Consider the following 24,883-nt stretch of genomic DNA (forward strand, 5'->3'; position numbering starts at 1 on the left):
GGAGGACTAGAGTCTCTTGCAGACACGCCATCGAATGTTTTAAGCAGATCAACTTGGGCGACGATATCCCTGAGGGTATTCAAGTGCGCGGTTAGCGCTGCGGAAAGCAAATTCGTCAAAGTGCAATGCAGCGCACACAGGACGGGGGTGAAGTGTTACATCTTTTTGCTGGCGCGCTTGAATCTCTCGTCAAAGACACAGGGCTGATCTAAGTCGGCGCAACGCTGACATGATTGACTGCTTCCGGAGGAGGCCTCGCATCTCAACTATGTATCAGGAAGTCAGCCCCAATATTCTCACCCCTCGAGGTGCGCGCACAAGGCTCGTTGAGTAGGTTAGAGGGTAGATGAACAACCTTGGACCGCCGACATCGACGACATGCTACGCGCGTGCGCTTTGCTGGTCGCGCAGCAGCTGTTCTGGCAACCTCGTTCTCCTCTATTCTTTGGGTGTTATTCTGACCTGCATCAAATGCGGTGGTGGATCCTGAACGCGGGGTCCTAGGAGCAAGCAGACGCGGAGCAAGCATAGGATGGCGCCCGACAGGCTCCAGCCGTTGAGGGCCCATGATCTACCAATCCCTAAAAATAAGACGCCGTGAAATAAAGTCGGATGATAGAGGATTAACAGTTATTCCAGCGACTGTTGATGAATCGTCAGATCCCTGGATTGAACTCGGCTCTTGAAGTGCAGTTGCATGGAGCAGCGTGTTTCCGGTCAAGCTGCAACCCCACACTGCCACACTGCCCTTGTTTATTACCGTCCGTAGTGCGTCTGGCTGTGTGGGGGAGGGCTAGCCAGCATCTTGGCGCTCGAAGGCTTGCACTTGGAACGGCGACACATTTGACCCGAGTCAATAGAGAAGATGGACTAAATGTATGTCGGTTAACGAAGGTGAGTCACTAGACTACATGACGCATATTGGCTTCCATGTCCACTATGATCATCTGCTACAGTAAAGCATGTTGCGTTATAGTAAATCTCCAGTAACCTTCTGCTTCGTAAGTCTTCAACTACGCCCTAGCTTCCTATTTATGATTGCATTAGAATGGGGTAAGTCAAAGAACGCGACTCTCACTAGATTTCTATGTAGAATCTCAGCTTCCTCACAGCGGCTAGTGAGTCTAACTGAGGGCATCGCCTAGATCGTTTCTGCGTCTTGCAATCGAGTCAGCCACGAGACCAACAGCTTGATCCACCCGCTCGATCCTCAAGCTTCCATGACTTGCTAAACACGGCTGTCAAAGGTGAACAGCGAAGCTACACAGGAGGTTGTGTCTAAGAAGACGTGGATTGCTGTGGGCAAGCGAAGTATCAAGGAACGACTAAACAGCTCATATACAGCCATTCACGGATGAAGTTCCATAGTCTGATATCTTCCAGCTCAATTTGCGCACCAAGGGGGTAAAAAATCACCGGCGGTGTTTCCTTTCACTGTTGCGCACCTCTTACGGTTACCTTACCCAGTGATTCAGTTGGTCCTGGCTTGTGCTGCACAATACCGATTGGTTCGGACACAAACCGGGGGACATGACCGAGCGAGTCGGACCGCCCAATCAGAGTTGACGACCTGGGGTAATGCCCATACTGCAGGCTTCAGTGCTTTTCACGGCAACAAGATCATAGCGATCAATTGTACTAAGGCAACGGTAACAGATGCAGGAAGGGGATGATCTCTATTCACGAAATAATGCCGAGACGGTCCTGATCAAGTGTCTCAAGTCTTGTGTGCAAGGCGGAGAGGGCTCGTAGTTGACGACCCCAACAGAGCTAAGAAACTCACCTGCAATCACAGAGATGACAGAGTCTTGATAAATAAGATGTTGCATCCTCTGATGTCACAACTCTATAAACCGCCACAGTTTTCGACCTCAGCTATGAGGAACTGTATTGAGCGGCATTTTCAAGCTAACGACCCCACTGTCCTCTTCAGGCCCTTCCACCTTTTGAAGTCCTATGCCATTGTAAGTCGTAGCAAACACCTGCCGCCTTTAGGAATAAGTACAAAATGATCTGTCATCTCCATGTCATCATCTGTCGTCGCGCTTCCAATCTCAAAATTGTATCTCCTTGTCAGAATCGCCAAGGTAGATTTGAGCTCCATAGTCGCAATGCGCCGTCCAAGACAGGCCCTGGTGCCTTTGCCAAAGACGAGTAGCTGGTCTCGCATTTGATCTTCTGTGCCATGCTTCTCCCCATCGATCCATCGCTGTGGATTGAAGTGATCAGGGTCTGGAAAAATTGTCGGCTCGCGTTGTGAGGTCAATGCTTGGCACGATATAGTAGTCTGCGAGTCCATCAGCATCATTATCTGCGCAAATCGCCCAGACGAAGAGACTGAGCTCAGCTGCTCCGAGTAAACCCGAAAGTTGATAACATACGTAAGCAGGAATAGCTACTCCATCAATCACTGCTCCGTCTTCTGGGGTCAGTCGGAGCAGTCCGGCCGGACCAGCTGGGCGAAGTCGGAGGATCTCCGAGATCACTGCATCAAGGACGGGAAGTTGAGAGATTTCATTATACGAGAAGCTCTCACAATCCAGTCCAATAGCTTGCTGAATCTCCTCACGAAGCCGAACTTGCCACTTTGGTTGATGGGATAGCTCCCAGAACAGATATGCAAGGGTGGTGCTGGTTGTGTCTGTTCCGGCAAATATCAAATTGGTGAGTTCCTCTACGATGCCGGTATCTGTTAGATGACGCGGGATATCCTCGTTGTTCTTTTGGAGAAGTCTCTTCTCAGTGACTATTCTTGCGATTAGGTCATGGTGCTCTGAAGGATCATGGGATGCCAGATATGTCTCGTACGCTCCACCACAATACTGTTAAGAGTCGAGTTAGACACGCTGAGAGGAAAACTTGTACTATTTGGAGAGCCATTTACCTTTTTGAAACGTGATGCGCTAACGAGAAAATTTTGAATAGATTTTACGGGGACATATTGCAGTATATTCGTCGTCGCGGGAAACATCCATTTAGTCCAAAGAACAGGGAAAACCTCGTCAATGTGATTCAAAAGCTCAGGTAGCTCTTCTTTTTCCAATCCACTAAAGCTGTCATCGACAAAACTCTCTCCTACATTCAACCAAAATTAACTTCAACGCTGTCATAGCTCAGATGAGTAGATGAACCTACCAACAACTCCAAGCGCCAGCATACGAAACCAAGGCAAAACATCCAGAGTCTCATTAAGACGCTTGTCAAAGCATTTTACCAGTAATTCAAGCCGTCGATGCACAGTAGGTTCAATCTCAGCCACGGCAGCTGGGCTGAAGCTCGGACCAATGCGTTTCTTCATAACCCGGTACTCATCTCGGTTACGGGTAGTAAACGTGCTTTTAAAACCTAGGGAGTCGTATACAGGTGCCTTGGGGTACTTGGAATGCGCTCCGTAGATTTCTTTGAGCGCCGCGGGCGAAGCGAAGCAGACTTCGGACGGACTCACGCGAACGGCCGGACCATATTTCTTGTGGAGATTGTGGATGATGTTGCTTCGCTGCCCAAACAGGTCGATATGCAACATCCATGCTCCAGTAAATTTGGCTATGAACGGGCCGGGGACATTCCTCAGCGGATCCGTGAAATGCCTGTACTGTTAATGGGTCAGCTTGCAGGCTATCAACAGCTAATAGTGGCATTCCCGATGGAGAAGAGGGCTTCTCCATCACATACTTACAATCCCTACAAGGAGCAGTCCCGACCCAATCAGATAAGTCAAGGTCCAGGGCCAGTTGATTTCAAGCACCTCCGCAGAAGGAGAATCCATTTCTTTTGTCACGCTGGGCGTAGGAATGATGAAGAATGAGAGCTGTGTCTATCAACGAGGTAAAAATTGAGGATATTTATCAATATGCTCTAACTGCAAACGATTGAATGCATTTACTTTTATCCTTTTTAAGCCTCCCTACGACGCCATAGATATCTACAGGTACAACAAAAAATTGTTCATCGACTTAGAAGCAGACCGACCCCTTGACTAATAAGATGACGTATCGAGATGACTAACTCCGACAAGCCGAAGCCAAATCGGCTCAGGCGTATCCCTCGCTCTCGATTGGCTGCGCCCGTGCAAAGAAAGTGAACGGCCCGTTTCCGAACCCTACTAGCCAGCCGAAGATAATCATCTCGGTTCGGGAACCGGCTTTGAGTTAACCATAGTGGCCACTTCGGCGCATGGGAATCAATATCGGATTTATCCTATCGGTGAAGCTTGATTTCTTTATATTGCTTGCGACAGAGGCATGGCCAGCACACTATTTGCTCGCCATGAACATGTACCGTCTGTGGTGTCTGAAACTTGGAAAGTCATCACTGCTGTATCATACTTTAAACCAACCCATTTTGCTTTTTTGAGTCAATATCATCTGAACCATGACGCAGATCGACGACTTTAGTGCTCCGCAGTATCTCCCCAAAAATCCGGGGCTGTACTTCAATGGTTCGTTCCATAACCCCAGGGATGGCTTTTACCAAGAAATTATGAGCCCCATAAATGGCAAGGCAATCACCAAAGTCGCCTTTGCCGGAAAAGAAGACACCATTTCCGCTCTGGAAGCTGCCGACAAGGCCTTTGAAAGCTGGCGCGCTGTTTCAACGCTGGAACGGTGCAACATCGTGCGCAAGGTGGCGCAGGCTGTGCGTGACCATGCCGAGGAGTTTGCTACGTTGGATGCTTGGAACATGGGCAGTCCCATCTCCATAATGCGGGCCGAGGTCGAGTACTCCGCCATGAACTTTGACCTGTTCGCCGGTCTAGCTCCGGCTGTAACAGGGGAGACCAATCGCCTGACGGACGACATGTTCCATTACACGATCCGGGAACCTCTGGGAGTGGTGGCGCGCATCATACCGTACAATCATCCCTTCTTAGGCATGGCTATCAAAATGGTGACACCACTGGTTATGGGTAACACGGTTATCATCAAGGTCTCGGAGTAGGCACCGCTGTCCGCCTTCCGACTGATGGAGGTCATTGGTGATCTTTTCCCACCTGGCGTTGTCAATGTACTTGCGGGAGGCCGAGAGAGCGGCGAGGTCCTGTCAAGTCATCACATTGTCAAAAAGGTCACTCTTGTCGGTAGCGTGCCCGTGGGGCGAGCCATCTCCCACAGCGCCGCTGACACGCTCAAACTCACCATATTAGAACTGGGTGGCAAGAACGCTCTAATTGCCTATCCAGACTCTGACATTCCAAAGCTGGTCAACGGTATTGTGAAAGGCATGAATTGGTACTGGTGTGGACAGTCATGCTCTTCGACTTCTCGCGTCTTTCTCCACGAGTCGATTCACGATGAGGTAGTCAAACAGGTCATCGAAAAGATCAATACCGAACACAAACCTGGCAACCCTCTGAAACCCGAAACAACCATGGGTGCTCTTGTAGATACTAAAGCTATAGAGAGAGTAAAGAAGTACGTCGACATCGGAAAGGCCGAGGGGGCCAAGCTGGCCACCGGGGGAGGGCCGCCGAGTTTAAGTAGAGAGCTATCCAAGGGCTGCTTCTGGTCTCCCACAGTCTTTACCAATGTCAAACAGAGCATGCGCATCGCCCAGGAAGAGATTTTTGGGCCGGTCATGGGTGTTCTCAAGTGGAGCGACGAAGAAACAATGTGGAAGGAGGTCAACTCGGTGGAATATGGCTTGACAGGCTCCATCTACACCACCAACACTGCCACGGCGCAGAAGGCTGTCAAGAAGATGGAGGCGGGCTATTGCTGGATCAACACCAGCGCGACGCATTTCTTAGGGCTTCCGTTTGGTGGGTATAAACAGTCAGGTATGGGTCGCGAGCACAGTTTGCACGAGCTTTATGACATGACGCAGATTAAGGCGGTCCACATGAGCTTACAATAGTTCTACTATAAGACAAATATAATACCACGAACTGCTTTTTGGTTTTTTTTTCACAACGAAACCATGATTTTCTTACTTGTCATCTCAGAAAGAAAAACTTAGTTTATAACATAAAAATAGTAGCAGGCTTTTAAATAATATAAACTCGAACTTTGCTATTAAACCTAACATTCCAGCAATCCCGATTAAATATTATTAAAAATCTTCCAGTGGCGTAGGCATGTTTAAAACCATCTGCGCATCTTTGACAACATCCATGCGTAATATAGTCGACACTTGTAGTTCATCTAGGAGCTTACTCAACGGACCCTCCCCTCGGGAGAGGCTGACGTGCCTGGGTAATAAACACTGCGCTGCTAGAAGTGGATTCATCTGCACAGTCACCTGGTGCCATTTTCCATCAATCTTATTGATTGCACGGTTGATCCCGATGAAAGATTGCGACGGTATAGTTCTCAGTGTCGGAAGGGGCACGTGGATCATCAAATCCGTGCCTCCATCTGTTCCACTGATGTCAGCCTTGATTTGATAGTCGTCCATCTCCAGGTTGATTTTCGTGAGCCACTTGGGGAGCTGATACAAGGTTATACCTCGAACTCGAGCAATCTCGGTATCGACTGGTAGAGCCAACACGTATCCATAAAAGGTCCGGTTCCATATGGAAGTGATCATTTGCGTCATACTAAAACTATTTCGGCCCGGCTGACGAACGATAATGGCAAGAGACACCTCATTATAAGGGTCATTATCGCAGACGAGGTATGAGTAGAATGTCAACGCAACCAAGCCGTAACCTGGAAACGGTGAAATTGGTTCCAAGGGCGATGGAAGCTTAGGTTTCAAGGACCCAAGGGGCGCCAGAAAGACGAGTTGGATGCTCCTTGTCCGATAATAGAAGTTGGGGGCGAACGTCTCACCAACTCTTGAGTTAACCAGCTTCTTTGGGATCTTTCGGAAGAATTCAATATCAGGTCCGACAGTAGGATCGCGCGCTACCTCATCCAAAATCGGGTTCATACGGTAACGATCATAGTAACCACCTTTGGGTACATCTATCTTGTGGCCCCCGAACTCAACTTGGATTGTTGAAGACATCGTAATAACAGTAACCCTAGACAGGTAGATTAGAATATGACGTCTCGTTCGAAGCAGATAGACACACATAAAAGGGGGCTGATACTAAGAGTATTGACAATGTTGCTTGGGGCACTTTAGAAGAACGGCGTTGGTACACCTAAGGGAACGGATTTAAATACATGGTGTAGTACTCGCATGTGACAAGTATTTATAGACAGTTTGCAGATACATGAGATGCATATGAAATATATCACTGATAATAAACCATACCTTTGTGGATGGGCAATCGAAGAATCGGCGTAATGAACAACCCGAACATCCGTTCCCGTCGGCCTCATGTTTCTAACAGTTATAACTTACGTCGGCAGACTTCGCAACGGTAAATCTTTAGCGAAAAAATAGAGTGGAACTAGCGGAGTGGGACAAGCGATATATACCGAGGTTTAGCTACTATTACCTGCTTTTGCAGTAGCCCCTTATCCGTAGGTGTATAACTATAAGGCAGAGTGCCTGTTTACTCTATATAATATTTACTCTCGAACTATAGCAGAAGATGCAGGAGTAGGGGTCTAATTAATATTGTACTCAATATATATTGGTACTATTAATTAAAAAGAATATATATATTTACATAGTAGCTAAAATATCGTGAGTTGAGTAACCATATACCACTTGTTGGAAATAATACTTAGCACTTTGGACCTGTTTATTCACCTGGAATTTTATTGGAATTCTTACTCCGCCTCATTCTCTAGTGTAGATTTCCAGGCTCAATGACTTAGACTGACACATACTCTGCTGTGGAACCGTCTTAGGTTCCCCAAACTCCACAGAGGAGTATGGAGACATAGTCCCATATGTGATAGTGGACCTACAAGAGCCTAGCTATCAGCCCGGCATTTTCATTTTGTTGGCTCTGGTCATTGTTAGCTCTGATACATGTTGTTGGCTTTGTAGTTGAAAGCTCTGCGGGCTTGATCCCTGCCGTTACTTCCCTAGGTGAGAGAAGGCTCTTCGATGGAGTGTCGACGGACCAACTCCTCTCGATGCAATTGTAGGCCAGGTCAACTAGATTTGTCTACCTTTCTCTTTGCCTCATCCTATTGTTGCATACGGATAGCATACACATACGCTCTTATGGCAATAAGACCTGCTGAAGGTAGGCTTCGGAGCCCAACCGGATGTTGAACGTGTAGACGTCGTCGAAAGAAGTGCGACGAGACGAAACCGACATGTGATAGGTGCAATGATTACTTGCGATGGCTATGCTGAACTTCCTTCTTGGATGGATGGGGGCTATCGAGAGAAGCGGCGGGTGGAACGGACTAAGCAAGCAATTCGTGCCAAGGGTCTAGCCACGCAACAGCGGCTGGCTGATTCTTATGGAAGACGGAATTCACTGTGTGGGGATTCTTCTGCGGCGTCTCATAGCAATGAGTCTCATAACGATGACTTGACGATAGAGGTATTATCCGTGCCACATCACAGGACACTGGAGTCATACGCCGGAGGAGCATGTATTCAGCACAGTACAAGTTTACGGGATGGGGTCAGCTTGCGAACTAAGGGCTAAGCCTTTTGACTTTCCGACTTAGCAGGCTCCAGCAGGTACATCGCTCCCCTTTGCAGACATGTCAGATACGGACTTGGCATTTTTTCCGCAGCTACCCACAACAGAAGAACTTCTATCTGTCTTATGTGTTGCTCAACAGAGACCATTAGGAGTACCAGTTCCATTTGAATCACGGCCCGGGTTTGGGTTGGTTGACATGTGCAGACAATCGACAAGAGAAACGCAGCCTACGTTGAATGAGGCCAATCTCTTGTTTCACTACTTCGAAAATATGAAATGCTTGTAGCACTCCTTTACGTCACCAAAGGACGACCGTAGGTGGCAATATGTGCTGATTTCGAAAAGCAACCTATGCTACTACGCCACTCTGAGCTTGAGCGCGTATGGGCTAGGTTTAGCGGATTCTGTGGATGTATCGCTATCAGAAGCCAGCCCCAATCTCGATTCCACTAATACTGTGGCACTTCGCTTCATAGCCCGATCCTTAAAATGGTGCAATGCGTTGTGGTGCTCTTCTTTGAGAGAGGCACTCTTGCTAGCTGATTGGCCATCATGCCTATCACATTTATTCATAATGGGTAGTCCAGCCAGGACAGTAGCATGTCGAGAATGGGTCGCGACGAACATCCTCAAGATCGCCGAGTTGGATGTTTGGAAAAGGGAAACTGAAGAATTGGGTCGCCTCAGTGTGTTCGTGTTAGTCGGTTGAGCTAGCAACATTAAAAGAAATCTGGAGGAGTGCTGGCGAGTTGCCCAAAAGCTGCCTGGATGCTCTCTATCTCGCGGTGCCAGGGGTGTTGCGAGCAAGGTCTACAGCACCTTGAAGCCCAAATCACCAAATTGTTTGTAAATGCCGCGCTGATATTTCTAAGTGTTGTCGCATCAGGGACACACCGTGAAGTGCCTGATACTTCCCATCAAGTTCGGGACTATACGGATCTTCGAAGGCCTGCCTTCTCTGACGATGCTTTCATATGTGCGCTGGCCGTTCTGCTTAGCAGGCTGTCTGGCACAGGGCGAGGAGGGCAAGTTCTTTGCAGCCCTTGGAGCTGGCTTAAGTGAGTTGGAAGCTATCGCTGCTCACCTCCCTGGAGATATTTGAGAACACAAAGGAATGCTGGAGAGCAGTCGACACTGGCGAGGGTTTGAACATTGATTGGACCCTAGCTATGAAGAATATTGGGTCTGAGTTTATTCTTCAATAGCGAAAAATAAAAATTAAATTCATTACAAGGACTTCCAGCAAAATTGTTAGTAGTTAGTCCATCTCTGGATAGTCTTTAAGAATTAAGACGAGAAATGTTGCCTCAAATTAGTAGCGATAACATAAGAAGCCTGCCTGAGTATCAATTATGTCACTGACATGGACAAAATCAACGTAGCCAAGCATCGGCAGGATATTATTCAGCGTTGCCTCCATTGTCGTGCCTTTGACAAAGGACCGGAAAATTTTTGCGTCCTTATTAGAAATCTCTTCTGCTGCCATCGCCACCAGAGCTTATCCAACGCTGCATGATGGAGGTAGTAAACGGGATCTGACTCGCAAGACGCAATGTTAAAATTTAGCTGCTGCATGAACATCTAATAGCGGGAAATAAGAGATATTTGAAATACTTACCGTTTGGGGCAGTGAGAAGATAGAAATCCCCGCGCACCATATTTGATTGTATTATGAGGATCACTTTCAACCCCATTGTAAAACCTTTGATGGTCCTCTGTGTGTAGAAGCTACTCTAGAGCCTCAGGACACACATTGTAACCGTTATAGTTATGCATGTTTCGGTCTTGGAATTCTCGAGACTTGATGCTCGAGAACAGTGAGTTGAAAATATACAATTTGACGTGTAGATGGAAGATCGTGTTGAGGGATTCTAGTTCCAATTATTTTGCCTTTTTCTCTTGATCATTGATATCGTGAGATGCCGTGAACATTCCATATGGAGATTCGACACCTTCAGTACGGGCTCGAACATTATGAGACGTGGTGAACATTCCGTAAGGAGACTTTACATCCTCAACTCGGCCTTCGACATCGTATTATTCTACATAAAGCTGTAGTACAATTTACAATAGAATAATGGGATAGGGCAAGCATGTCTTCTATGTCTTGTTCCCTATTTCCCATTCCGCCCTCGCAACTTCCTCAGGACTAAGGATGCTTTCCCAAGCATAAGTGACTTGGTAGTCTTCATATTCAGACTCGCTCCTTTTGGCAAGACCATACGCAAACATGCGCTCCCACGACCAAAACGCAAAACCATAGCGCCCAAAAGTGTCAAAGTCAACCATACCCAGTATTGACCTCCCATGTTGCCCGTAATAATAGCGTTTGACGCCCACAGATGGATCAATGAGTGTTTTCCAGTCCTTTACGCCGGGCTTGGCTAGCGACCATTCTCGATATATCTCTACAGGTCCTTGTAACTCTGCTAGGCACACTTCACCTTTAACTAGCCGGTCAGAGGCTTCCTGGCCATGAACAGTTCGAACATAATCAACAACAGATATCAGCTCTTCGTACTCGGGGGGGCACGGATTATATCCCGCATATGGAACATTATGCACCCAAGCATGGTAAAAGTCTGAAGAGCCAGCCCAGGTTTGGTACACGTAGCGGCGGTTCCGAAGCCAGAAATGCGCAGACTCCCCGATTGGACGACTGACTGCAACAATGTCACAAAGTGCAGCCTTGCTATCGTCTGGCCAGTCTAATAAACCTCTTGATGCGGCTCTTTTGAGATCGTAGAGAAGCTGCAGACGCCAGAAAGCCCGGTTGACGCGCTGCTCCTCTGTCCAAGATGGGGGGCCGACGTTCCGTACGTTAAATTTCCTTCCTTGAGGCCTCGATTGCCAAGTCGGGATATCCTGGCTCCATGCAGGATTTTTGATCTTCCTATCAATAGGATGCTCTGGCTTGAGAGTTTTGAACCGGTCAAGATAGTAGGTGAGACAGCCAAGCGAAGCCAACATGACCTGCCGATATGTCGCTAAAAGACTGCGTATTACTACCGGTAGTGTCTCCCTGGCCAAAAAGGCTGGGGCGAATCCACTGGGCGAGCTGCGCACGCGAGATACGTATCTCATAGCATCGACAATAACCCGTCGTCGAAAATCGGCCAAGTTAGAGATTGGGAGGGTTCCAGATCTCAGTAAGGCAATGATACGAAAAATGACTCGGATATGCCCGCATACGTAACCAGAAGACAAGACAGCTTCGGTGATATCGGCAGCGCTGGACTCGAATACGCGATACGCAGCGGGCCATGCTCGGATGAGACTATCTAGTGTCGCAATGTCGGCAACACGCGTAAGGATTTTGGTAACAAGCTCGATCGGCAACTCTTGCAGTGACATGGCTACTTTGCCGCCGGTGACCATAGTATTTTAGGATTCGAGCCTGACTTGCCTGGTCACCTCATAGCCATGATACAGGCTGTCTGAGAGCATGACTGTCTAACAAGTGAGTCACCTCTGGGCTAAGTGACAGAAACACAACATTTATAAATTAACTATAGTATTTTAAATATTATATATAAAGAAATTAATAATAAAAATAACTAATTATATTAATAAATAATTCAAAATTAAATATATTTTAGTTACTAAACTAAAACTTAAAAATTAAGAATTAAATTTATAACCATGTGCTTTGAGTCCCGGAGGCACTTCTTCCATCCTGCCAGACATAGTTGCAATACAGTGAATCAAGGAAGAATCGCCCGTAGAGTTAATGCAGTATAGTAGGGATTGAAATGCCAGTTTAAAACAGTTGACTCATATTTAGATAAACAAGGAGGTCTTCAAGAATAAACAAGGAGATAATAATAGTTGCTAATGTAACTGCCTGCACGAATCTGCTGCCAGCTAAGCAAAAGCACCGACAGACATATCGCCATGTTGTATCGCCGCCTTAACCGAGTGGAGTATCAGAGGCCAGGTATAACTGGTACCTGGCGGGGTTAACTACAGCTAGCTGGTTAATTATCCCGCCACTGCCCTCGCTGGGATAAAGCTATTGCTTTACTAGCTTCTTTAACTAGCTACCCCAGCAGTAACTTCCTATTATAAGAAATATTTTATTTTATACATAATTTGCTTTTATATCCTATATAAAGTTAGGCGGTATAGTTAATTATAGCTATCTGATAGCTTATATAGTTACAAGTTTAAATCTTGCTAACTTTAAGATTCTTTCTTATACTAAAAGATTACAGCTGCTTAAAATAAATACAAGATATTAATTAAAATATAATAATTATACTAACCAACATATACAAAATACGATACTCATTACGCTTAATTAAATATATTCTATATTTTTGGTAATTATAAAATGTAACATGATTGCCGGGTAGGGTAGCTAGGTAAGTAACTAAGGTAGTGTACTCAAGCCCTGCTATTTTCTAGTTGTGTAACATTAAAAAGGAAATTCATAATTTAAGAATTATACTGTTGTTTTCTTTTTCATATTAATAAGGCGCATATACCCATCTGCTTCATTGCACTGCTACAATCCCATTGAAAATTCGGCTGCTCGATCTGGAATCTCCAACAGTTTCGCATAATGTCCAATACTGTTCCACAATTTCCAATTATATTACTTCCTTCAGAGAGTACGTTCTCCAGCAGATGCTCAAAGAAGAGTCTTTGGTCTGGATCAGCCACACAACCAGCCACACAGATAGGCCAGCTCATTTGACGAGGAGAAATTGTGCCCCGGGTCACTTGGATCTCTGATATTGTCCGGCTCACTGCCCTCCTTATTCTATTTGGCGAGGGACACAGGGAAACCTGAGTGCCGAGAACCTGAAGTTGCACTAACGCTGCGGCAGCAAATATACGAGTGACAGATGGAGGTAGTAACTTCCTTTATGTCAGCTGTCGAGAACGATCAGTTAAGGTGACATTTTGCAAACCTCTGATGAAGTAATAGGGATGCCTTCTATGCAATCCTCCAGTTCGTCTTCTATGTGTTGCTTTCTCCTCCAGAATTGTTCGTTTTCAAGGCGATTTGCGTCAAAAGCCTCGGTCTTCCACTCGTGCAGACCACCCAAGTCGCCTATTGATTTCATAACCGAGTTATGGCATCCCATTATATGTACAAGCTCAAAGTCGCAGCTTGGACCTAGCCATTCTTCATAAGGTAGCTTTGGCTTTTGCTGTGTCGCTATGCAGGCCAAGATATCCATCCATAATAGTACTGGGATATGGAATGCAATCGCTGCTGTGGCTTTGTTGTCGACGAGGGGAGGCGAGAGTCGGTCTGGCGACTGTAGAAGTTGATGCTGTCTGTGTATTGCTATGGCAATTGAAGCCATAGCGCGTAGATGAGGTTGCCAATTATTCGTGCTTCCTCTGAGGACCTTTCAGCTGTCAGAACTCGCGCTAGTGCCATAGCAGCTCTAACCACGAATGATGGCTTCACTCACCTCGAAGCTAATAAGAGCCACGCCACAAGTTAGTATCTCAACGAGGTTCTCATTCTCAGGTCGAAGCTCATTAATGTTAAATGAAATAATAAAATCCTGAAGCTGCCGTAGGGCCTTGCTGTGAAACTCAAGTTCAAGGTGGTGGCTCTCAGTGCCACCTAGGAGTGATCGCTGATGTAGCGCTGCGAGGCCCATAGATGCTCGATAAAGCGGTCCATTTTTGCTTAAGAGCCAAAGAAGCCAGCCGCGAGACCATTTACCCTTCATAAAAAATGAGTACTGGTAGGGAAAGACATGGTCCAAATAGTGCATTAAAAGACTAGCTTCGTCATATTGCAGAGGTTTTGGAAATGAGGGGCCGGAGAGAATGCGACTCTGTAAAGATTTTCGGGCCAGTATTGGTGATGATGCGGTATCTGGATAAATAATTGCAGGTTGTGGAGTGAGTATACCTCCAACCATTCGAAATGATCGCGACATGCAAGCAATAGGACTTAGACTTACCTTGAGGAATAGCACTGAGCTGTTCGTCCTGCAAAGGAGGCCTTGGTAGGCTTAGGCTTCGATTTCGGGGCCGTAGGTGTCCCTCGTTCTTGACTAGACGATCTCGAAGCTTCTTCTTCTGTTTGAAGTTCTTCTTAACTGCGCGCTTGATAAGCTCTCTTTCTCGCTCCTCCTCTTCACTTCCATCCATCCATGATGGTTTCGGGCCATATCCATGGCAATCAATCTGCCGACTTGTGCACTGCAGACAGGCCGTTTGTGATGCGTCGCATTTGACATGCCTAATTTTACATGTCCAACAGCAAGCAGCTTTCTTGGAGCTCCTCATTGTTGAGAATATAGATTGTGGATGCTGCGGTTTAGGTCGGATGGGGCTGACGTGGCAGTAGAATAGCGAATGTGAGGCCCCCACAAGGTTAGTGGGTGGTTACGCGCTCCGAAGTTACTATGCCCGTCACTCTCGCGCTCCGAAGTTACTATGCCCGTCGCTCTCGCGCTCCGAAGTTCCTATGCCCATCACTCTCACACTCAAATTTTTGCTTCGACTGAGGCCTCAGAACTCTCGGAAATGGTTAAGTTTATGTTCGGGAAACGGGTCAAACAGAAGGCAACTGGGCACTGGGGGAGGCGGCCCTTCGCTTCCAATTTCCAAAAACAAAGGTCGCCCTGTGGCTTGAACCATGGCTTGCCGTGCGTAGGGTGTTGGTATGAAGGTTAGTTTTGGCGATAGGGTGGAACAGGGGCCACAGCTTATCCTCGGGCGCGCTTAATCCTATCTATCGGAAGGCTTCGGGGAAGTCGGCTCGAACTGTCTTGAGTGCAAACTTGGAGACGCTTCGACATTCCAAATCTGGACCTCAACTTCGGAAATGACAATATCTGAAAATTATAAGTATTGTATCAACAACTGTCTCTAATGTAAAATATTTATCCTCACCATCATTGTCTTCCATCTCATATTCGATCTATCTACTTCTCCCATCCACCACCACCTGAAAATTGCCATGAGTGACCAATTATTCGCCCTTAATATTACTGAGGCTAGCATCAGCCAACTGCAGCATGCACTTAGCACTTCAGCTCTGACAAGCGTTGATCTTGTGTCTCTATTTCTCCATCGGATAGCAGTCTACGACTTTCGCGGCCCTGTATTGAATTCCATTTGTGTCCTCAACCCGGATGCTTTGAAAGAAGCCCAGGCATCAGATGACTACCGGGCTTCTAGAGGCAAACCTCGTCCACTCGAAGGTATTCCATTCACCGTGAAGGATAGCTTTCAGACCACAGGTTTACCAGTTGCTGCGGGATCTCCTGCCTTTGAGAACTTAATTGCATCAACAGATGCAGCCGTTGTTAAGTCACTTCGAGATGCTGGTGCTATCCTGATTGGAAAAACAAACATGCCACCTATGGCGGATGGAGGCGCTCAACGCGGCCTTTATGGAAGATCTCTGAGTCCCTATAACCCGGATTATTTACCTACAGGGTTTGCTTCTGGCTCATCCTATGGCTCAGGAGTTTCGACTGCGGCTAGCTTTGCGCCCATTGGTTTGGGCGGCGAGGCCGTTTCTTCGGGAAGAGCCCCAGCTTCAAACAACGCACTGGTTGGATATACTCCATCAAGAGGAGTTATCCCTTCTCGAGGATTGTGGCCACTCTACCCCACCTGTGACGTTGTCGCGCCTCACACCAAGTCGATCGAGGACCTTCTTGCTGTACTAGATGTTATCGTCAACGAGGATAAACAACCGAAAGGAGACTTTTGGAGAGAACAACCGTTCGTCAAGATTCCATCGCATGAGCAAATTCGACCCCAGAACTATTTCAGTTTAAAAGACCTTGAAGCTCTTCGAGGAAAGCGCATTGCGGTGCCCAGATGCTACATCGGCAAGAAAACAACCTCAGGGTATACAACCGTATTTTCTGACGCCGCTCGAGAATTATGGGACCAAGCGAAGATGGATTTGGAGGCTCTCGGTGCCTCAATCGTGGAAACTGATTTTCCTCTAGTTGAGAATTACATGAAACAGCTATTTCCAGGACAAGCCGCAAATATTCCTGGCTTATCAGAGGATTGGATAAAAATTGAGAGATGCCAGATGATAGGCATAGCGTGGGACGAGTTTCTCCGTTACAATAATGACGACGCATGTTCGACCTTGGCTGGAGTAGACTCCAAAAAGATCAATCCGGGCTATGCTCCAATGGACGATCCTATAGCATTCACAGAGGAGCAAAATCAAGTTCTTTATTCCGATATGATTGGTTTTGTCAAAGAAAGACCGGTCGCTCTCCACGATTTGCCTGGGTGTGAGGAGTCACTAAAGGCTTTAGAGGCTGCACGAAAACGTGATCTCGAAGACTGGATGGATCGCGGCGATTATGACCTTGTTGGTATGTATCCAGAAGTCCCCATGCGCTGGTTGGATGAATGCTTAAATTAATCTGAATAGTTTTCCCAACGAACGGTGATGTGGGACACGCCGAGTCCGAAACAACCCGTGAAGCCATGTTAGATGCCCTACGAGATGGCGTGAAGTATTCAAATGGCAACCGAGCACTGAAGCACCTTGGTGTCCCTGCAGTAACCGTACCAATGGGTATGTTGGCCGACAAACAAATGCCGATCGGACTCACCTTTGCTGGCAAAGGCTGGAGCGATAATGACTTGCTGCGTTATGCTTATGCCTATGAAAAAGCTACTAAGCATCGCATCAGCCCTCCAAATGCTCCTGCTCTAGATTCCGATATTGTCAAGTTGGAGAGTGCTAAACTTCAAAGTGGTGGCAGCTTCCGGTTGATCCTGGAGGAAAAAGTAGTGAACAGAAGCTCAAATGACCAGTTTGATATTCGAGAAATCGTACTCAGTGGCACTGTTGAATGTGGAAACACATCTGCAGTTATAAAGGAGATAAGGATCTACACAAACGAAGATGCATATACATCAGTGGAGGTGCGGGACAACAGATGGCAATGGAGAGCTGAGCTCAAGCGACCATGGGTGCAGGAGCTGTATCCAATTCCAACAAAGGTCCCCAGAGATCAATTTCTAATTATTCTAAGAGCGCAGGCTTCAACTGGTCAGTCAGCTGGCTTGTTGCTGATAGAGGACTGATGGGTCCCTTACTCTCTTTCTTCGCCTGATGTGCGTGGTGGCCATGAGCCGCCTCAGCCTCTGTCGGTCGATAACCCTGTTGATGTATGAAGTAGGGTACATGAGTGAGCTACATTTGTGGCCAGGAATGGGCATTGAAAATAGAGAAGTCTGAGATCTCCCTATAGAGTTTAATAAACTCGATTAAGTTAAACCCCTATCCTATTATTCTGCATTAAGTCGTAGTACAGCTTAATAAAAAGCAGCATCTAGTCAACCAATCGTGTATATTCGCTGCACTCAATTATTCTTTCCACAATATGAATGCTTGGGCAAGATTCGAGCTTAGCATGAATTATCTCAAGGTGTGTCTCCAACTATTATAGTGGATGCATGTTATATAGTTGGACGAGAAGCTAAATTGCATGATAAAGTCAATATCATTGCCGGCTGCCTTTGAGGCTCTAAATGCACCCTCTCACCGCTCACTCCGATGCTTTCCAAAACTATTTGTCTATGAGGGGGTAAATCAAGGCCCGACCACTGAGAAGTCAAATATCTCAGGATTCCTCTCAGCATCCGTATACTAAAGCTTGGCCAACATATCCATGGTCAAAAATAGGATTGACATCTTGCGGGGGGGTTTCCATATCACAAAGACTCATATGTGATTTCTGAGTTGTCGGCTACCGATAATTACGGCAATAGACAAGAAAAAGATCCAAACTGTGCTACAGCCAGCCATTGATGCGGACGCATCAGAAGAACGGGAGAAGCATACCATGGAGGTTTTCATATGATTTGCGGATCGAAGAAATTACCAGCTTCTGCAAACTTGGATCAAAGGACCGCAGTGCTTCTAGGCTCCTCGATATTTTAGAAATAACCTGAGGGAGTTAGAAAGAGGTTCCATCTCAAAGGTACACATAAAGCATATAAAATGAATAGGGGTGTTTATCGCCATGAAAGAGCAACAGAGCGGTAGCTTACATCGTCAGCCAAGTCGTCATTCCCAAGCTCTGATCTCAGGATTTTGGACATGACAGAATGAAATATCGTAGCAGAAGTTTTCGTGCCAAGAGTTCCCCATATCGACACGATGACACTGTTCATGCCGATAAGTAACGCTGGATCTATGTTTATCAATCAGCAAAACACAAAAAAAAAAAAAAAAAAAAAAAAAAAAAAAACCAACATTGCATATCTTGAAATGGAGTAAATACCATTCTTTGCAAATTGAGAAAACGACAGAAGCGAAACGAAAAGTCCTTCAAAGGTCATCGCGAGAGATGCCCCCAACAACATGAGACGGGCCCAGTTCAGCATCCCACCAATCTCTAATTTTCAGAGTAAGCATAGAATTTTGTCTCATTATGGTAATAGATGAATAGAACATTGAATACGCACCAAAAAGCCTGAGGTGAGTGATACATAGCATATACTGGTCAGAGAGGATGCGATGAAAACAGCAGCCATAGCATTGCCGGTGGCCCAAACATAGAGTCCACCAACGAGGAAGCCTAGTTCCCAGTCCGACATACAGAGGACTTAGGCCGCTATTAGATGAGTTGGAGTTGGCATACGCTTCCGCTTGAAGGAAGAAAGAAATTTGATAGAGACTCTGGGCAACTATTAGTATATGGACAAAGTCGCCTAGGGACAAAACTATACATACAGCTGTGTAGCCAAACATGGCAATGCTATTGCACCCAATAGCAATTGCGACCGTTTTGTTACTCAGAAAATTCAACGGTATGAGTACTTTGCCAGGCTTATTGGTTTCTACGTAAATGAAGGCAACCGTAGATGAGATGGCCGTAAAGTAGGTAATTATTAGAGCGGCGCTCCCCCAGCCGAGTTTGCTACCTCCAAGCTCGAGTGCCAAGATGAGCGAGAAGACTGGTGTTCCAAGCAGCGTTGCACCGAGAATGTCAAACTTGGCAAAGAATCCGCGCAATGGCCACACATTCTCAGACTGAGCGGAAGTTGGGGAACGGTTTGAAGCCAGAGAAGGCATAGTAACCAGTACCCAAAGAAGCGGCACGAATATGATGCCGGAATTCACTTGGTACCATCTATACAGCCTCAGTCAGCAGCTGCAAAATTAAGAATAAAACGCCATCGGGCGGGCTCACGAGCGCCAGGCAGCTGCATTCGAGTGAGCAAGGCGGGATCCCAGGATCCCTCCGAGCACCAGTCCCGCAGTTTCGCAGATACTATGAACACATTGAAGCAAAGCAAACGTCCGAAGTTGCACCATATCTTGTGATGCCGTTAGACGAAGTCTAGTCTTCCTTCACCTAGGCATATGACATACCTGATAGCGTAAAGGTTACAAGGATAGTCATGCCTGAGACGCCTGCAGACAGGATTACTCTGCCCAATAGTTCTTGTGCAAAGCTCCATGCAAAGGAACTATTTCACGGAGCTGTTAATATCATTTATTCAAGGATGAGGGAGGTGCAGTGCCGCCGTCATACCTCAGACTTGACTTAAAAAGGAAGAAGAGATAGGCCAGCAAGGTTAATCGTTTGCGACCATAGGTATCGGATAAGCCTCCATACTGAGGATGATGTTAGCGCGAGACAGGTGGCAGCGCTGGGTGAAACTTGCAATCGGCTGCGCAATGCTGTGTATCAGCTCATGAGTTGGGATTAACCACGAGGCATTCTCGAGGTTGTGGAACTCAGAGCCTAGCAGAGAATTGGCAAGCACTCTCGTAGCAGAAATGAGGTCCGAATGAACCGTTTCACGTACCAATCAGTGCATATGTTGCCGTGTTGTATGCCACATCCATACTTGCGAAAGTTGCTCTATAGCAGGTTGGGTCTATCATAAGCCATCACAATCTCAAGGCCACCAACCCTAGGAAACGACACGTCACCACCACGTAGTTGGTCTCGGTGACAATATTCTCGTTAGGCTCCTCATTCTGTCCGAGATGCGCGCTAGGTTCTGGCGCGAGTAGCGTCTCTGATTCCGTTGATTCAGGCATCCCGATGGATGAATAGGTAGTTTGCAGAGTATGGAGTAGAGAGATTGGGCACTTGATAGGTAATAGGCACCTTAGCAGGCAGATCGGTAGGCAGATTTTATTATATTTATAGCATATATTTATCATATTTAAGTATTTATATGTTAAACTTTAATATATACTTATTAAATATATTAAATATATTATAATTTAAGGTAGTAATTTTTTTTAAATATGTATAAGTATATATACTTTAGTTTATTTCCTACTAGTTATATAATTATATGCATACTAATTATAAGCAGGTAAATTCCGCTTTTTAGGATGCTAATTACACCTGCTTAGATACCAGATAAGTAGCCCCTAATAATTATGTAGCTTCTAAATGCAGTAAGGGTAATATTTTATTGATTCGTGCCAACCATGTAACTTCTAGATAAGGACATATAAGCTATAATATCACTTGTATAATACAACATTACCTACATAGTATAAACTGACTTACATAGGTGGTACAACATACCCTGCAAAATATAACAAAACCGATGATTAATTAGGCGTTGGAATATGAGGAGAAGAGCACTAGATTTGCCTTCTGGGCAACTGAATAGATAGGACTAAAAGAATTTCCTATTCAGCCAAGAGTAAAAGATGCCGCCACCATCTAGCAGCCGATTCAAGGGTTAGAAACAGTATCACAAATTATATATTCTACTTTATTTTATAAATAGCTACAATTACTCCTAAGTTTATAAAGCTAATAGTAACCCTTTAGCAAGTCCGTATAAATCTTGAACTAGAAAAAGCTAATATTAAACAAATATTATAAGTATAAAAACTAAATACTGGAGACGATTAATATTAATAAAAACTAAGTTATTATAAATTACCTGCTGGTATATATTTCTTTGCGTTTACTGAAACTCTAAGACTTTGCATCTTGGCATACTACTAGTAAACTCTCCAGTACGAAATTCAGATAATCCAAAGCTGTAACAGCGCCCTACGTGTTCCCAGTGCCCGCCTTTGTCCCTGATCACGGAAGCGCTATCGTTCTTATACATCAAGCACACGTGATCAGCAGCTTTCGTTCCAATGGGAACGATGCTTAGGTAGCCTTTTGAGGTTTCAGCAATGGTAGTGTAATTGAGCTCTCTGATCTCCAGAACAACGCGAAGACACAGATCAAGTACGTCTTGGCTGGACCACTCGCCATCCCAAGCAGGTTGAAGGAGCAAAGAAAGCCAGCTCTCTGTCCATCTCAATGTCTCTGCACTCATGCTAGGAAGATAAACCTTTTTAACGGATTCCGCAAATCGAGATGGAGACGCCGTTGAAAAGCCTAAGCTTTCCAATGCTTCCCCCGGTTTCAGATTCATCACGCCCGTTTCAGGCCCGTAAATCATAGCACGGACAAACCCAAAAAACCGTATCATGACGTGCTGATCTTCTGGATCAGCATCGAGCAGTATATCCTTCATGAAGGTACGAAAGACACTTTGTAAAGCAGGTTGTCCACTCGGATGCAACACATGCCTTGACGAATATGAAACAACAAACCCCAGCAGGCCATGTTCCTCTTTGATAATCTTGACTTTATCAACTTTCACTATATTGTCTAGAATAATCGTCGGAACAAAGAGGCTCAGGTTTTTAACTTGCGGTAATGGTGCATCTTCCGGGAAAATCCTTGCATGCGCAGTTTTTTGCGATATTAGAATATGTGGAGTATAGATCTTTCCATGAAGGGGGAAGTTTGGAGTCCATGACGGGAGAGTACGTGCTAACGCCATATTTTCATCGTCATCATCGACTTGTCCAGTCCCAGCCTCCCCCAGCAAATCCAGATGATTTAAAGTCCAATCAGGGTCCTCAGCCTGCAGAGCAGTTACTTCATCAATCCACCAGGCCATGAATTTCGCGTATAGTAAACTCAGGGACGAATTAGTAGAGTAATCCGGGTCGAACCCCATCTTAGTCAGCCCCATGGTACCATATATGAGATCCCTTGGGTCTGTGGCCCGAAGATCGTTCCCCGCACATGACAGGATAAGCCTGTAGAAACGACTGTCGTGGTCTTGGATCCTCGCCCAATCAATGCGCAGAATAGCCTTCCATCCCAACAGGTTATCGTACGTGAGGAAGTTCCAGACCGAGGGAATGAGCCAATGAGGACGTCTAATGGCTTGGTCCTTTGCAATTTGTTTCGTCGTTTTGAACCACTGAAGGGTGGTGAACAAAGCACTGGGGTCGAGGGTTTTTGATTCCGAAAAAAAAAGAAGACTTTTCGCCAAAACTAATTCCTGAACAACCCATGCGCGACGCCAATATGGCATGTATAAAAACTCTCGGAGCAGTCTCCAAGACTTGTTAGCGTCAAACTGGTCACCCGGTAGTCCCACATCGGCCTCAATTAGCACCGAGTGCTTTTGCATCCAGTTCAAGCTCGTCTCAATCGTGCAATTATCATCGAGCTTCCTCACCTCGCTGTGCACAAGATGGAGAGTATTAAAGGACACCTCAATTGCCTCAGTTGATGGGCCAAGGGAGCTCATCACAATTTCCGCCGCCGAATAAAGGGTGGCCATTAGTTTCACTTGCTCTTCCCGTTCTTTCACATCGCTCTGGTTGATACATAAAGCGTCCGTCCAGAGGTAAAAATCTACTGCTCGTCGGCACGGGAATTGTTGCTGCCAATGATTTGTTAAATGTCTGAGGGCTAACGCAAGACTTGAGGTGACTGGAACAAATTGACCGTTGACTTCAATGTCGACCTTTTCAGCGGCATTTCCCCAGAGATATGATAACGCTGTGAATGGCGGAGAAGTCTCAAGTGCGAACCTCGTTAGCTTCCATGTAGTTCCATTTTCCAGTGACACAGGTGATAACAATCGAATTTCGTGCAAAGAGCTATCTAGCTTCTGGTAGATGGCGGACGGCATTCTTCCGGAACCTCAAGCTTATAGCCAGGCTGTTGCACCCTAGCATTCAGGTAAACTAGGGGTGGGTTTCGCCTGTGTATTCTCAAGTATTTGCAAACCGCGGCCACTCTGTTAATTTTATTAAGAAAATGCTTGTATATATGCATCATGTAAAAACACCATGCACTCAAGGATAACTCCGAGGTAAGGATCGGAAGGAGCTGGCTACAACACCGTGTCCTTATCGGGTCAACTGTTGGGGTTAAATTTGATGGATTCACCACCCCAAATTAATCACATGATCACCTGCCTTTCTAGCATAACAAACCTTGTTATACCCCAGATTAAATAGTATTCCCATGCAAAACTGTTTCTTATAGCTGAGTATTAAGAGTCTGTTAATGCACCCACTTAGCTTACGAGCTCTTACCCTAGGATCCCTGGCACTTTAGAAAGATTACTATAGCTTATAAGTATAGTCAGATACCTTATCCTGTTATTCCATATCAAGTCGCAGTATAACTTAATAAAGCAGCAGCCGGCACACCAACCCCCGAAGGAACACAGGGACAATCGCCCCTGAAAGCGATATCCAACCAAGGGACACAAGGGCCGAAACCCCTAGGCAAGCCACTGTGTCTAGGCACACAGTAGCCTACAGCGCAACTCATAGAAGGCCACAGGGACCTGAGCCCCTGAGCGAGCCGCTGCGGCACGACTTGTAACAGCAAGCAAGCTAACCTAACCGTGAAAATAAAGCCCTAGGGGCCTTGAGCTTTAAAACATTAACTATTAGAGTGTTAACTACAGGTAAGTTTCCCCTATCTTATATATACTGTGTAATATTACATGTAGTTAGTTCTACTATAACTTAATAAATTTAGTCCCTGGACGCCTGCATAAAATAATAGCTTATATGTTTTTAATAGCAAGGGGTATAATTTAATAATTTAATAAAAAGATTATATTATATAATTAAATAAATTTATTAAAATAAAATTAATTAAATTAATATATAAAAATTATAATTATTATTTAATAAATTTTAAATATATTAATAATTATAATTAATTTAAATTAATTTTATTATTTAATATAATTAATTTTAATAATTTTAAATTTTAAAAAGTTTTATTTAATTTAACTAATTTATTATAAAAATAATTATATTTTAATATATATATATAAAATAATAATATTTAAATATTATTATATAAAATATTTTTTAAAAAATTTATAGGTAAAAAATAATAATATATATTAGTAAACTTACTTTTATAATTTATTTTAATATATAAATATATTTTATTAGTAATTATTAAAAAATAATAATAATAACTTTTAATTTAAAATCCTAGCTTTTTTAATTATTTTATTTTTATTTTTATTATTATATAATAAGCTAGTATTAAATATTTTTATTTTAATTAAAATCTTTTTTTTTTAAAAATATTTTAA

General features: G+C 45.1%; 8 protein-coding genes across 8 annotated transcripts; 2 read left to right on the forward strand and 6 right to left on the reverse strand.

Moving 5' to 3' along the window:
* Nucleotides 1-1,430: 1,430 nt before the first annotated feature.
* Nucleotides 1,431-3,989, reverse strand: GGI43DRAFT_276219 (cytochrome P450). Its single transcript, XM_083201157.1, has 5 exons — nucleotides 3,677-3,989; nucleotides 3,136-3,592; nucleotides 2,885-3,075; nucleotides 2,382-2,822; nucleotides 1,431-2,287 (listed from the first exon to the last, which is right to left on the reverse strand). The coding sequence occupies exons 1-5, from the start codon at nucleotides 3,764-3,766 to the stop codon at nucleotides 1,955-1,957; spliced, it is 1,512 nt and encodes a 503-aa protein (XP_083055495.1). The 5' UTR covers nucleotides 3,767-3,989; the 3' UTR covers nucleotides 1,431-1,954.
* A 310-nt stretch (nucleotides 3,990-4,299) lies between these two features.
* GGI43DRAFT_431839 (betaine aldehyde dehydrogenase BetB) lies at nucleotides 4,300-5,853 on the forward strand (the record flags this gene model as incomplete). Its single annotated transcript, XM_083209469.1, has 2 exons — nucleotides 4,300-4,926; nucleotides 4,969-5,853. Exons 1-2 carry the CDS (start codon nucleotides 4,372-4,374, stop codon nucleotides 5,851-5,853), a joined length of 1,440 nt encoding a protein of 479 aa, XP_083055496.1. The 5' UTR covers nucleotides 4,300-4,371.
* A 195-nt stretch (nucleotides 5,854-6,048) lies between these two features.
* GGI43DRAFT_426372 (uncharacterized protein) lies at nucleotides 6,049-6,948 on the reverse strand (the record flags this gene model as incomplete). The annotated part of the gene is made up of 1 exon (XM_083208638.1): nucleotides 6,049-6,948. The coding sequence occupies one exon, from the start codon at nucleotides 6,946-6,948 to the stop codon at nucleotides 6,049-6,051; it is 900 nt and encodes a 299-aa protein (XP_083055497.1).
* A 3,655-nt stretch (nucleotides 6,949-10,603) lies between these two features.
* Nucleotides 10,604-11,941, reverse strand: GGI43DRAFT_431842 (uncharacterized protein; the record flags this gene model as incomplete). The annotated part of the gene is made up of 1 exon (XM_083209470.1): nucleotides 10,604-11,941. The coding sequence occupies exon 1, from the start codon at nucleotides 11,879-11,881 to the stop codon at nucleotides 10,604-10,606; it is 1,278 nt and encodes a 425-aa protein (XP_083055498.1). The 5' UTR covers nucleotides 11,882-11,941.
* A 1,026-nt stretch (nucleotides 11,942-12,967) lies between these two features.
* Nucleotides 12,968-14,764, reverse strand: GGI43DRAFT_426374 (transcription factor domain-containing protein; the record flags this gene model as incomplete). Its single annotated transcript, XM_083208639.1, has 4 exons — nucleotides 12,968-13,366; nucleotides 13,420-13,866; nucleotides 13,933-14,348; nucleotides 14,437-14,764. The coding sequence occupies 4 exons, from the start codon at nucleotides 14,762-14,764 to the stop codon at nucleotides 12,968-12,970; spliced, it is 1,590 nt and encodes a 529-aa protein (XP_083055499.1).
* Nucleotides 14,765-15,440: 676 nt separating this feature from the next.
* GGI43DRAFT_431845 (amidase signature domain-containing protein) lies at nucleotides 15,441-17,684 on the forward strand (the record flags this gene model as incomplete). The annotated part of the gene is made up of 2 exons (XM_083209471.1): nucleotides 15,441-16,830; nucleotides 16,890-17,684. The coding sequence occupies 2 exons, from the start codon at nucleotides 15,441-15,443 to the stop codon at nucleotides 17,549-17,551; spliced, it is 2,052 nt and encodes a 683-aa protein (XP_083055500.1). The 3' UTR covers nucleotides 17,552-17,684.
* Nucleotides 17,685-18,191: 507 nt separating this feature from the next.
* GGI43DRAFT_431848 (major facilitator superfamily domain-containing protein) lies at nucleotides 18,192-20,528 on the reverse strand (the record flags this gene model as incomplete). Its single annotated transcript, XM_083209472.1, has 13 exons — nucleotides 18,192-18,256; nucleotides 18,312-18,417; nucleotides 18,521-18,663; nucleotides 18,754-18,865; nucleotides 18,938-18,971; nucleotides 19,072-19,151; nucleotides 19,206-19,605; nucleotides 19,666-19,792; nucleotides 19,848-19,945; nucleotides 20,011-20,086; nucleotides 20,140-20,223; nucleotides 20,288-20,343; nucleotides 20,395-20,528. 13 exons carry the CDS (start codon nucleotides 20,523-20,525, stop codon nucleotides 18,192-18,194), a joined length of 1,512 nt encoding a protein of 503 aa, XP_083055501.1.
* Nucleotides 20,529-21,206: 678 nt separating this feature from the next.
* Nucleotides 21,207-23,634, reverse strand: GGI43DRAFT_418392 (uncharacterized protein). The gene has a single exon (XM_083207539.1). It carries the CDS (start codon nucleotides 23,444-23,446, stop codon nucleotides 21,419-21,421), a length of 2,028 nt encoding a protein of 675 aa, XP_083055502.1. The 5' UTR covers nucleotides 23,447-23,634; the 3' UTR covers nucleotides 21,207-21,418.
* Nucleotides 23,635-24,883: the final 1,249 nt, after the last annotated feature.

Source organism: Trichoderma evansii, assembly GCF_050947405.1.
Source record: "Trichoderma evansii strain SZMC 28006 chromosome Unknown GGI43scaffold_35, whole genome shotgun sequence".
In the NCBI taxonomy this organism is placed as follows: domain Eukaryota; kingdom Fungi; phylum Ascomycota; class Sordariomycetes; order Hypocreales; family Hypocreaceae; genus Trichoderma; species Trichoderma evansii.

What these genes read in the sequence shown, in the direction of transcription:
- GGI43DRAFT_276219 (XM_083201157.1), bottom strand. Translation starts at nt 3,766, where the DNA reads ATGGATTCTCCTTCTGCGGAGGTGCTTGAAATCAACTGGCCCTGGACC. An exon ending in GACTGCTCCTTGTAGGGATT is followed by an intron (nt 3,593 to 3,676) that starts GTAAGTATGTGA and finishes ACCCATTAACAG; the next exon opens with TACAGGCATTTCACGGATCC. An exon ending in GCTGGCGCTTGGAGTTGTTG is followed by an intron (nt 3,076 to 3,135) that starts GTAGGTTCATCT and finishes GGTTGAATGTAG; the next exon opens with GAGAGAGTTTTGTCGATGAC.
- GGI43DRAFT_418392 (XM_083207539.1), bottom strand. Translation starts at nt 23,446, where the DNA reads ATGCCGTCCGCCATCTACCAGAAGCTAGATAGCTCTTTGCACGAAATT.